Consider the following 13457-nt stretch of genomic DNA (forward strand, 5'->3'; position numbering starts at 1 on the left):
GTGAAAGGAAGTAAAATGAAAAATTTGTATTTTTCAAGCTTTCTGTGCAGATTTCAATATATTAAAGTCACTGTGTAATAGTAGCCATATATCTGGTTTTGCTACATTTCAAATACTTTGCTGCTGCTTCCCTTTGATGTCCCTGGGAATTACACAGATCTTTTCTGAGTTTGATTTCACCAATTTTTTTTTTCTCATTTCCCTACATGCTTATAAGGGGGCAAGTTTCTCTCTCTAGAATAAATAAGCAGCAGCGGTCAATGCAAATCTGTTAATCAGCAATCGTTACTTCTTTATGCGCATGATGTTGCTCACAGCAGGCTCGTGAAGTATGAAAGTGAGTGACACACTATACAGTGGCACTTGCGGTAATTTGTTAGCTGTCTGAGTATATGTGATCATTTTGCTAACGGCTGGCTTTATGTCCCGATTTTACAGGAAAGATAGAATGAGATTAGAACTTCCACCTACAACCCCGCCTCATCCATTCTGGATCTAAATCTGAGCAGACAAACAAGAGTTAACAAACAGCTTGCTCAATCTGCAGCGTAACCCAATAAGAAATATATTAGCTTGGACATTGTACTCTATCCTTTCCGGCCCAGGCACCAGTGTGTTTGAGGGGGGAGCAGCTGTACAAGTGACAGTGTATGTAACAGAGCTGAATGAATAATTCAGAACAAGTAATTCAGTTGATGAATTTTTTCTATTCTGATTTCATGGGGCTTCTCGTGGGCTTGAAATGAAACAAATGCTTTGATGGATCAGAGCCTTAGGCTATACTGGGGGGCCAGGATCTATCTGTTTTAGAAGTTAATATCAATTGTGGGTTTTTTCCTTTACAAAGAGCTATTGGAAAGACAATGGATTAAATTCTGGAGTGACTTACACCCAGTGCCACTCCACTGACTTCCACAGGGTGGCAATGATCGAAAATCATTGCAGAATTTGGCCCACTATTTGCAAAAAAATTCTATGAAATTGAATGGAAATAGGAGAAAAAGATGTCCAGCTGGACTTGAATTCCTCACCAAAAGATCTCAGGTATGTTGAAGCATCAATCTTCACAAGAGAATGACGTTTCCCTTCTCACGTGGTCCTCTGCATCACTCTCACTTTCCCAAGGGTCACTTCAATCCTTCCTTGCTTTCAGGCTCTTTCCATCTCCTGTTGACACCCACAGAACTAGCCCCTTAACTCCCTGTAACCTCCTGATGTCCCTGTGTTGTAGCCCCCATCTTTCTGGCCAGGGTGATGCCTTTCAGATCTGGGGTAAGGTAGATCAGGCCTAAGTGACATAGGAGCCGTATGGCCCCATTTTTAAGTTACTTGACCACCTAAGAGCCTAAGACTTATTGAATGTCAATAGGTGCTGAGCTCCTAAGTCACTTAGACCCAGTCTACACTTAACAAATGTAACTGGCATAACCATGTCAGCAAGGGCTGTGACTTTTAGACTACATCGGGGGGTGGAAGTAGGGGGGACAGAAAATGATCAGTCTGGGAATGGCTTGGCTGCCTTACTCACTGGCTACCATCCTAGCACATTGAGCTGTCTGTTTAAGTTACGTCACTTAAGCACGCAAATGCCAAAGACAATATGTACAACAAAATAACAGAAGCCACTATGTTTAGCGTCAAGAAACTAAGCCAAAGTACTTAAGACGGGTTGTATCCAAGGCTTGAACCATATCTCAGATTGCGTCTAAAGCATATGTGCTTCTAATGGTTTAAACAGATGTGCATGGAGCTGTAATTCTTGTAAATTGAGAAATACTCCCATATTCATCAGAAGCAGGGGCTCTCACAGAGCACTTTCTGACCTGCCTAACCCATTCTAACAAATATGTGGCCTCCCAAGACATTCACAGATGTCACTTTGCTGCATGCCAGCATTCACCCACAATTTCATGGTGACAGCTGGGATAGAACTGGGATCTTCCTGTTTCGGAAAACACAAGTCCCTAAACACTTGAGCTAAAAGAGAATCTCACTCAATCCTTAATCCTCTTCCAAACACAGCTGCCCTATGGCGAGCACTTCTGAAGCCACATCGTAGACAGCAGAGATGTACCTGTGGTGCAGTATTCTGTACAGTGGGAAACTGCCACATCAGGTATGACTGGTTAGCCCCTCAGCTGATTCAGTGAAATTTAAATTTCACACTAAGAAGCGAGATGCTGTGAACACAGACTTCAGATATAGATATTTATGCAGATTACAATAAAAAGTATTTGCACTCATTGCACAACAGGTGGATGAAATGAAAATATTTTCCCCACCCTCGCTAATAGTTTTACTGCACATATAAACAAGGCATCACAATAACACTAAACAAAACAGGTGCATGTGCAGGACAACATGTTACACTGGTTGGTTTATTGGTAGTCTAGCAGTAAGAAAATAATGAACTCTCTATTTTGGATAGAACAAGTGAATACTTGGTTGGGTTACCAAAGGTCAGACCTGACAGGTGGAAAGCTGGTCAATTTTTTTGGCTTGTAAATCTCGACAGCATCCTTTTTAAAATTTCATTTCATTATTTAAAACATTTTAACAAATGGTGTTCTGAATTCAAGATATGTATATTTCCTGAAGGACAGGAATCTTTCTGTCAGACATACCCACACGTCAGCATAAAAAACTTGGGTTGATCACATCACTGAAAGCACAAGTGCGAAAAGATGTCGGCTCTTGTATGGGGAATCTGTGGCAAAGTTAAAAATAGAACCCATATCTCCTGACTCCCAGGCCTGCGTGTGAATCACAAAGCCCTCCTTCTCCATCTGTTTTCTCCCCATAACAGTCTTACCTTGCCACCTGGCGTAAGAGTGAATGAGACAACACCCTGTTAAATTTGCTGCATGGAACAATCCTGCACTGGGCAAACAGATCTAACAGGTGTTTTTAACTTATGTATTGCTATGATACTGACTTTGTGGTCCTCATTGACCCAAGCCTGCAGACTACAACATTAAACAATGTCTGGAGGCCCTTGTATCCTCAGCGTGGTGCTTTTCCATCCCATGTGCTACCTGGCCTGTTTGTTTGGTAACCTGGTGGGCTAGTAAGTCGTGATGGGATGGAGCTGAAGTTCAACTTGCTACATTTGTTCAAAGGAAGTTTTTTCCTAGGCTGCAGGCAGCCTTGCTGACTCTAGGGAGCTGGAGTGATGCTGTGAATGTGAGCCCATTTTCAGGATCTATTTATAAATGGGAGAAAGTTAAATTAAAAAAATGTGCTAAGGTTTTAAAATAAAACCATGACCAGGTCAGAGTATAAACACAGGAGGGAAATTAAGCCCTTCTTCCAAGGGAGAAAAAAAAAGAGAGCAGGCGAGAGAGCGCATAATAAAAGGAAAATTCATTAAGTATAACAGGCCAGTTTTGGATGGTATAAATCAACACAGGTCCATTGACTTCAATGGAGCTATGGTGATTTATACCGGCTGAGGACATGGCCCAATGATTATAAAGAGAGAGGAAAAACACTGAGTGGAAACATAGCAGAGGTGAGAAATCCACTTATTCACACATTTGATGGATAATCCACTAACAACAGCTGGTGCTGGTAAACAGATGAAGAATGTCATTGCCTGGCATTTAAAGTACAACCAGTGTCACTTTGTGCATTGTCCTGAGGAATACGACACTGCGACCTTTTCAGTGTAGCCCCTCATTTGATGAGTGTTGGGGAGTATTAAACTCATTGAAAATAAGCCCTGATGCAGGGAGCAGAAACTTTCACTATGATTGACCTTCAGCAATTTATCTCACTTGAATGGAAGCTAGCACTTGCTGTAATTTCAGTCTCTAAGTGTCCTTCTTCTTTCTTCCAAACAGGTTGCACAGTCACTATGAACAATGGCCCAGCTATACTACAAAAAGGTAAACTATTCACCGTACAGAGACCGGATCCCATTGCAGATCGTGCGAGCAGAGGCAGAGCTCTCGCAGGAAGAGAAGGCCTATCTCATTGCTGTGGAGAAGGGGGACTATGCCAGTGTGAAACATGCCTTACAAGAGGCTGAAATCTACTACAACATCAACATTAACTGTATGGATCCTCTCGGACGCAGTGCCCTTTTAATAGCCATAGAGAATGAAAACCTGGAGATCATGGAGTTACTGCTGAGCCACAGTATTTACGTGGGAGATGCTCTGTTGTATGCAATACGGAAGGAGGTGGTTGGGGCCGTGGAGCTGCTTCTGAGTTACAGGAAGCCAAGTGGTGAAAAGCAGGTCAGTCAAATATTCAGGCAAGGAATGTTTATATTAGCTAATGGCTTGGTAAGAGATACCCAGTTGATCAGAAGCTCCAGAGGGTCTGGACACATCACAGACTCAGCTAGATAAGGCCTGGTTATTAACTATGAGATCACTATGAAAAATTCCAGGAAGTTGTTGATTCTGTAGAGAGCACATTTCTCTGAATCAGTTCTGAGCCAGTGTCCCAGAACAGCTGGGGGAGGTGGCATGGGGGTACTGTGCTGTTGAAGGTGCTGTATGACCCAGGAAACACAAAATGAAGATCCTAATGAAAGATTCTCTGGTCCTTTTTTGTAAGAGTAGCTGTGTCAGTCCTGGTCTCCTGGTCAATTTCCGATCTGAGTAATCACATTCTGCCTTACTTAAATCCCCCCTTCAGTTTCAGTTTCAGATAGTATTCATCTTCACTTCCCAAACTAAGGATGCGGGCAAACCCAAAACGATTTATAGAGAGATACTTTGTGTAACAATTGAGTGTCTTTTTTAATTAAATTCCAATATATAAACCTAAGCCAGCGTTTCCCAAACTTTTTTGGCCACAGAACACCCGGTATATATTTACGGAACACTTACAATATTGTTTGGTTTTCAAATAAAAAATTGCGTTATTTATGCTCAAATATATTTTATTTTATAAAACACAGCAAAAATACAAATTTAAAATAACTTAAACTAACAATTTCTAACTGGAAAGTGCGTATAAAGTAGTACAAAAATCAAGTGCAAGACCCTTTTTTTAAATTACAATTCTTTCACGGATCACCTGTTCACATCGTGCAGAACACCAGTGTTCCGCGGAACACAGTTTGGGAAACGCTGACCTAAGCTATTGTTTTCTTGCTTTTAACACATGGAATCACTTTTCAAAGACAGACCCCAACACTGCAAACACTGATGCATGTGCTTAGCTTTAAGCAGGTGAGCAGTCCCACTGACTTCAACATTTACACATGTGTGACAGCTGCCATGCATTGGCATGCCATGGCCATACAAACAGGCTGGTGATTGAACTGGAGACTTCCAGAGCTAGGAGCATGAGTTGCTACAGCTTGAAATAAAGCACTGTAGTTGTGGGGTGCAATAACTCATTTCCTCTGTGCTTTGGACAGAGTGGGACCTGTAACAGGCCATGTGCTTAATGTTAATCACGTGGGCAGTCCTACTGAAGTCAATGGGACTGTCCATGTGCTTAAAATTAAGTACATGCCAAAGTGTTTGCAAGATCAGAGTCCATGAATGTTACCTATTGTACTGTACAATTTTTTCTCTCATCTTCATTTACAAATAACATAGCTGATCAATGGGCTGCTGAGTGTATGTAATACTAGACGCACTATAGATTTTTGCCTGTCCTTTGATTAGAATATCTATTGACCTATCTCTCCATTCCAATGCCTAATTTCTGTTCTGAAATCTACTGGAACATGTTCCATGTTGTATAAAAGAATTGAGGGATTACTGTGATTTAACCATGTTAGATGGGGTGGGATCTGAGCTACCCAGGAAAGAATTTTCTGTAGTATCTGGCTGGTGAATCTTGCCCATGTGCTCAGGGTTTAGCTGATCGCCATATTTGGGGTCAGGAAGGAATTTTCCTCCAGGGCAGATTGGAAGAGGCCCTGGAGATTTTTCACCTTCCTCTGTAGCATGGGGCACGAGTCACTTGCTGGAGGATTCTCTGCTCCTTGAAGTCTTTAAACCACGATTTGAGGACTTCAGTAGCTCAGACAGAGGTGAGAGGTTTTTCGCAGGAGTGGGTGGGTGAGATTCTGTGGCCTGCGTTGTGCAGGAGGTCGGACTAGATGATCATAACGGTCCCTTCTGACCTTAGTATCTATGAATCTATAAAAGGTTGTAGTGTGGAGCTTTTTTTTTTACAATGAGTTAATAATCCAAAGCAAACAATGAAGAAATACTCCAGATCATCACAGATAACTTTGAAGGATGTCCCACTTACAATTCAGAAACAATACCATTCCACAAATCCCTTGAATACTAACTAGAAATATGTTGCTGGCAGATTAGATAGATAGATAGATAGACAGATAGATAGATAGATAGATAGATAGATATTTTCTGACAGAGTTAAACTGAATACTACTTTTCTGTTTTATCCTGATGTGAGTGGCAAAATATGGACCATACATGGGAAAATGAACTGTATGTAGTCTTTTCTCACTGCTCTAGAAAGACTGGTTGTCTTGTTCAGAGATACACCAGAATGGCAGAAGGTAGCACAGAACTAAAGATAAACTCAAGCTTTACTGAAAGGGTCTTCAATATAATGGGAAAATGCTGAGGTTAAACACAAGTACGTGTGAATGATCATGAAAAGAAAGTGCTGTGATTCTATGCGGGCTTCAAAAAGTTCTCTTATAATACAGAATTTTTTATTCTTAGTGATTCACCTCCTCCATTGTTTTAAGGTGATATAGTTCCATTGATGTCAATGGAGCTAGGCTGATTTACATCAGCTGAAGATTGGACCCAACATCTTTAGTTTAGTGCTACATTTCAAAGCACTAAACTATATAAGTATCTAATTCTCTTTCTACACCAACGTTTATATCTTTGTGTGTTCCATTAATGCCAGGGGGAACTGTGCATGTCTGTTAAGGAAAAACAATTTTCATCCTGATATAACGGTTAAATTGTACACAGAGTTGTGTAAAATGTTCCCAATAAAATCCCCAAACACACAAAATACACCTGGTTCCAGTGAATCAGATCCAGATGGCACAAACTCAGATTCATTGCCAGATTCATCCCTTCTTGATACTAAACTGGGAGGAGTGGTAGATACGCTGGAGGGCAGGGATAGGATACAGAGGGACCTAGACAAATTGGAGGATTGGGCCAAAAGAAATCTGATGAGGTTCAATAAGGATAAGTGCAGGGTCCTGCACTTAGAACGGAAGAACCCAATGCACAGCTACAGACTAGGGACCGAATGGCTCGGCAGCAGTTCTGCGGAAAAGGACCTAGGGGTGACAGTGGACGAGAAGCTGGACATGAATCAACAGTGTGCCCTTGTTGCCAAGAAGGCCAATGGCATTTTGGGATGTATAAGTAGGGGCATAGCGAGCAGATCGAGGGACGTGATTGTTCCCCTCTATTCGACATTGGTGAGGCCTCAGCTGGAGTACTGTGTCCAGTTTTGAGCCCCACACTACAAGAAGGATGTGGATAAATTGGAGAGAGTCCAGCGAAGGGCAACAAAAATGATTAGGGGTCTGGAGCACATGACTTATGCGGAGAGGCTGAGGGAACTGGGATTGTTTAGTCTGCAGAAGAGAAGAATGAGGGGGGATTTGATAGCTTCTTTCAACTACCTGAGAGGTGGTTCCAGAGAGGATGGTTCTAGACTATTCTCAGTGGTAGAAGAGGACAGGACAAGGAGTAATGGTCTCAAGTTGCAGTGGGGGAGGTTTAGGTCGGATATTAGGAAAAACTTTTTCACTAGGAGGGTGGTGAAACACTGGAATGCGTTACCTAGAGAGGTGGTAGAATCTCCTTCCTTAGAAGTTTTTAAGGTCAGGCTTGACAAAGTCCTGGCTGGGATGATTTAATTGGGGATTGGTCCTGCTTTGAGCAGGGGGTTGGACTAGATGACCTCCTGAGGTCCCTTCCAACCCTGATATTCTATGATTCTATGATGGGGGACTCTATCCTGGGAAGCAGTGACTCTGAAAAAACACTTGGGGGTCATGGTTGATAATCAGCTGAACATGAGCTCCCAGTGTGATGCTGTGGCCAAAAGAGCTGGTGCAATCCTAGGATGCATAAACGGGAATCTCGAGTAGGAGTAGGGAGGTTATTTTACCTCTGTATTTGGCACGGGTATGACTGCTGCTGGAATCCTGTGTCCAGTCCTGGTGCCCACAATTCAAGAAACATGTTGATAAATTGGAAAGGGTTTAAAGAAGAGCCACAAGAACAAATAAAAGGTTAGAAAAACCGGCCTTATAGTGATAGACTTAAGGAGCTCAGTCTATTTAGTTTAACAAATGTAAGATTAAAGGGTGACTTGATTTCAGGCTATAAGCACCTACTTGGGCAACAAATATTTAATAATAGGCTCTTCAATCTAGCAGAAAAAGGTTTAATTCAATCCAACAGCTGGAAGTTGAACTAGACAAATTCAGACTGGAAATAAAGTGTAAATTTTTAATAGTGAGAGTAATTAATTATTTGAACAATTTACCAAGGATCAAAGTAGAGTCTCCATCACTGGCCATTTTAAAATCATGACGGGATGTTTTCCTAAAAGATCTGCTCTCAGAATTATATTGGGGAAGTTCCAAGGCCTGTGATATACAGGAGGTCTGACTAAGTGACACAGTGGTCCCTTCTGGCTTTAGAATCTATGAATCTATAAATTCAGAGGTCACAGGGTGAAATATAATAGCCTGCGATAGACAGGAGGCCAGTCAAGCTGATCTAATCGTCTCTCCTGACCTTCAACATTCTGACAAAAAATAGGTTTGTCACAAGCCCAGATTCATTCCTATTTTGAGTGGCCCTGGGTCAGCAAAAGAACTTTTGTACAAAACAGGATTTATTAACTATAAATCTCAGAATTTCAGGTTGTTCTGATCTGCGCTTTTGGTTCGGGATCTTCTGTAGACCTCATTGGGAGTTTGCCTGCAGAAGATTGCAGGACTGGTTCTTAGCTCTTCAGCCTCATCAATACTAATGGATTGGTATTCATTTCATGCACAGTTCTATCGAAAAGAAGTGCCTAGTTAAGCACAATAAGGACACGTGGCTTAACGCTTCAACCCACAAAGCTAATCCCAGAGCAGCCTGTTTCAGAACTCAGACTCCTTATGATAGCCTCAGAGCTGTGCCAATGCACATTCTCCAATGATCCTTACTGGATCCTTCCCTGGGGAAGTCCTAGGGTGGCTCCCCACCAAACGTCTTTCACAAGAGTACCCCAGAAATCCTCTTAGCACAGGACAGCCGCTGAAGTTGAATTATATGCCTGTGTGTGCACGTATCCAGGTCCTCCTCGGCTGACATTATGGTCCTGGCCGTGTCCTCATTCATGCCAAGCAAAAATAAAAAGGTTGCCCCTTTTTGGCTGAGCAGTAACTGAAATCCAGGCCTTGCTGAGTGGTTTCTGTTTGGCAGAGAAATCCGTGGTGCAGAGTTAGGTTATTTTCTGAGCACAGTCTGTTTATTTATACACAAGGGCTTGTTTCCCTGGACAGTGGTAGGCACAAAACTGCACATGGGCAGCTCCTTTTCTGCAGAAAACTGAAGTCAGACACAGTCAGTTTTGTTCCATAGAGAGGGGCTCTGTTTGCTCGGCTTCTGTCCAGGGGCCAGAGAGAGAGCTCTGAGGATCTGGTTGCTCGCTCCTAGCTGCTTGAAATACAGCCTTCTTCCAGCTTCCCAGCCCTGAGTTATGAGCTTTGGAAACCCTGTTAGCACCACGCTTTCTTGACACCTCCCTGGCGGCATCAGTTGTTTTGCCCTAGAAAAGAATTTCAGGTGCTCCAGACGTTGGGCACAAAGGAGAGAGCTTTATTGCACCTGTTCACCTGAACGAGGGCTGTGACTGTCTTTGCATGATGGCAGGCCACAAGTACCTTCCGGCATAACTACTTTTACAGACATATACAGACAGCCTCATATGGTCTACCCTTTCTGTCTGAAAATACTGAGGGCTGGACTGTGGCCGGCCCATACACGGCTCCTCATGCAAAGAGCCTATCCTTCCTTCCTTCCAGCACTGTATGGGGTGGAAGAGGAAGGGAGGAGGGCTGAGGAGAAGACACCACAAGCCCACTCCTCCCACAAAGTGAGTTGGACCAACCAGCTGCAGAGTGCAGGGGAGGCAGGTTTTTGTAATTTTTGGCGGTGTCCAAGTCCCACCCCACCCCGCCACCTGCCTTGTAAGCCGATATATATATTTTTAAACAATGTAAAAATGGACTGGAAACAGTAAGCGTTTAACAGTTTACCTATATTGCACAATATCACTATTGTAAGAAAAAATTATTTAACTAAGAATATCAACTTTATTAATACTCTTTTGAAAATGGAAACAACCAATGTAGCAAATTGCCAGTACGATTATGATGGGTCCCATGCTTCCTCTTCTTGGGGGGTGGCTGGTTAATGGTGCAGTTTCCTGCCCCTGAACTAGGGTATTTACTGTCCCACTAGTAACCCAGAGAAGGGTAGTGGAGAGGGAGGGACCCGGGCCTGCCCTCTACTCCGGGTCCCAGCCCAGGGGCCCTAGGGATAGTGGTAAACCACTTGAACTAGTGCTTCCTTCCCCTGGGCTACTTCCCTCTCCTGCTCTTCAGCTTGTGGGGCTTCCTGCCCTCTCTCTCTGAACAAGCCGGGTATCTCTTTACCTAGGGTCTTGGTCTTCTAGCCAGCCACGGCACTTCTCCAAACTCTCTTCAAACTGCTCTCTGCTCCAACTCCAAACAACTCTGCTCCAACTCCTTCCCCTGGATACCTCTCCTATATCACTCTCCTGCTGCCTTCTGGCCATGCTGTATCACACCAAGCACTCTTGGATCAATAACCTGCAAAAGCAAATACTTTCTAAAATTAAAACAAAATGGAGCCCCTTCTTTTGCGATGTTCTACAGGAGGCAGCAAACACTTTTGGTCATTGTTAGGTGTGGGGGGGGCTGCTCCTTGCCCAGCGTGGGGCAGGAGTGGTGACTGTGGGGGGGGGGGGCAGGGTGTCATGACACTCACCCCAAGCCCCAGCTGCTCAGGTCCGGGAAGCTCCCTTGCCTCCCCTGTGGTGGGTGCCGGGGGAGGAGGGAGCTGCCATCACGTGTGCGCCTCCTCCCCTGTTGCTGTCCCTCACCGTAGCCTCACTGCGGGGGAGGGAGGGAGAGATAGGGCTTCCCCTTGCCAAGTGAGGGGCCGGAGTGGTGACTGCGGGTGGGTGACTGCGGATGGCGGGGGGGACGGGGACGGGATGTCCAAAGTCCAACACTCACCCAAGCCCCAGCTGCTCAGGTGCAGACGCCAGGAAGGCCCCCCGGAATCGGAGTCGTCTCCTGGTGGGAGCCAGGGCAGGGGGGCTGCCATCATGTGTATGCCTCCTCCCTCTGCAGGTGCAGCAGTTGCCTCAGCCTGCCGCTGGTGCCACTCCCTTCATTGTAGCCACCAGCAGCCGGCAAGGGAGTGCAGTGCGGAGAGCAGGGCAGCAGGCAGGGACGCTCCGGGGGAGGCACGCGGGGGTGGCAGGTGGGGCCAGAGAGAGAGACCTGGCCCCGAACATTGGTAGAGCCGGGCCCCCATGCCTTGAATATTGCTGGAGCATGGGCACCACGGGCCTATATAACTCTAATGGATGGTCTAGCCTGGGCACCCCTCAGACACACAAGGGAGCTCCCTATGGATGTTCTGGCCTGGCCCCACTCTGGCCTGGGGCTGTATAGAGATATCTCCAGGTAGTAGGGTCTGCAGTGGTTTCAAAAGTAGGACAAGAGATTTTGGTTTTTGTTTGTTTGCTTTTCTCCTGTGAGAGTGCCAGGGTCTCATCCCTGCCTCTCAGAGCCTGATTCAAATTGGTGAGTTTGACACAGCAGCAAAGGACTTCATATGCCATTACTAAACCCAGCAGGCACCCTTTACTCCTCACGCCTTTGTTACACTGCAGTTTTGATGTTAAACTGCTGTTTTCTGAAAGCGCTATGACAATTGCAGTGATATGTCATATGCCAGTTACTATATCAACACACTTCTCCAGCGCTACAGCTTGGCTTGTTTCAGATGTGTCTGGAAAGAAAGAAATGAGATTTCGTTTACATTGGAAGTTTAGGAGAGACCGGGGCAAGCAAAAGCCTCTTTGAGGGAACCGACATAGCACATTACATCTGAACAATGATGTTTTAAAATAGCTTTATTTCCTTTTAGGTTCACCTCCACGGAACTTGGCATTTCTCACAAGGTCTCTTCTGTCTGATCATTACAACGGACAGCTACAGTTTTCTGTGCACTTACTACAGGTCTCTAGATGAAACCGTTAAAGAGACTACACCAGTTATACACAGAATAATTCCATTGCTAACTTAGTGTCACAGCAGTTGTGACCCACAATGACCCCTTTTGGAGATTTTGGGTTCAGCCACAGACGTGTCATGTCATGGGATTCTGACCTTTGTTTTAATCAATGAAGAGACTGCAGGGACAGGTTGATATGTGTCATTCGTAGTAGAGGATAATATCCATGCTGACTAAGGGCCTGATCCAACTCCCAGTGTGGTCACAGGTACTTCAAATGTGAATTAAAATAAAACAAATTCAGGCCACTTTAATTCTGAATGACATTGTCCACATAGGGATTTCATGCAGCTTAATGAATCCACTTCAAATTCACACTTCTAGTTAAATCAGGTTTTCCTGGATGTCCCCATGTAGACAAGCCTGTAGGTGCAACCTGCGGGGATATTAATTGCACTTACAAAAGAGAAACCACTCCTTCGAAAATGTACATTACGTTTATAAAGTTTTCTCCATAATAATCTTAATCTTATTTTTAGAAGCAATAGTATTTCACATAACTCCTTCACTGAGGGCCTGATCTTTCAGTGAAACCCACTGAAGAACAATAGGAGTTTTTCCATTGACTTTTATGGATTTTGAATTTGAACCTATGGGCATTCAGGTTTTTTTTTTAATTGGTTCCTACGTGATTTTTACAAAACAATGCAGGTGCTTTGCTGAGTGCTTTGTGTAACTCTTAGTGCAAATACACTCAATTTGCATGAGTCTGCCGTAAATTGTAACTCATGGCAATATGTTAATTTCTAACATAAAATGTACAGTCTATGCTGAATTCTGAACCCTATTTCTCTTCTTTAAGAAATGAACTTCTATCAATTATCTGGATTAATTTTTTGTCCTCAGTCTAAACATAAACACTTTCCTGGGTAGCTGTTTCGCTCATGTCAATCAGAGCTGACACCAAATGTTTACATAAAGATGATATTAAGACCCCTCTTGTATCTGCCATAATTAGTAATTTGCCCCAGACAGCTGGCTCCAAATTAATCTGGTTTGCAGATGGGACTGAAATGCAAAGTCTCAATAACAAAAATACAAAAAAGTGTTTTCAGTATTGATAATTTTGATTGCATTTGTTTCAGTGGTCAAAAGGCCTCATGAGTCAATGAGATCTCAACAGACACCAATCCCAATATCTTC

At 43.8% G+C, this 13457-nt stretch overlaps 1 protein-coding gene across 1 annotated transcript in view; it reads left to right on the forward strand.

Annotated features, from left to right (window-relative positions):
* The first annotated feature begins 3863 nt into the window (after positions 1 to 3863).
* TRPC5 (transient receptor potential cation channel subfamily C member 5) overlaps positions 3864 to 13457 on the forward strand; it is a 96903-nt gene continuing 87309 nt past the window's right edge. The window contains exon 1 of the mRNA XM_077826353.1: positions 3864 to 4241. Within this exon, the coding sequence (XP_077682479.1) occupies positions 3864 to 4241 (378 nt within the window). The remainder of the gene's footprint in view (positions 4242 to 13457) is intronic.

The sequence above is a fragment of the Eretmochelys imbricata genome, chromosome 9 (genome assembly GCF_965152235.1).
Source record: "Eretmochelys imbricata isolate rEreImb1 chromosome 9, rEreImb1.hap1, whole genome shotgun sequence".
NCBI lineage: Eukaryota > Metazoa > Chordata > Testudines > Cheloniidae > Eretmochelys > Eretmochelys imbricata.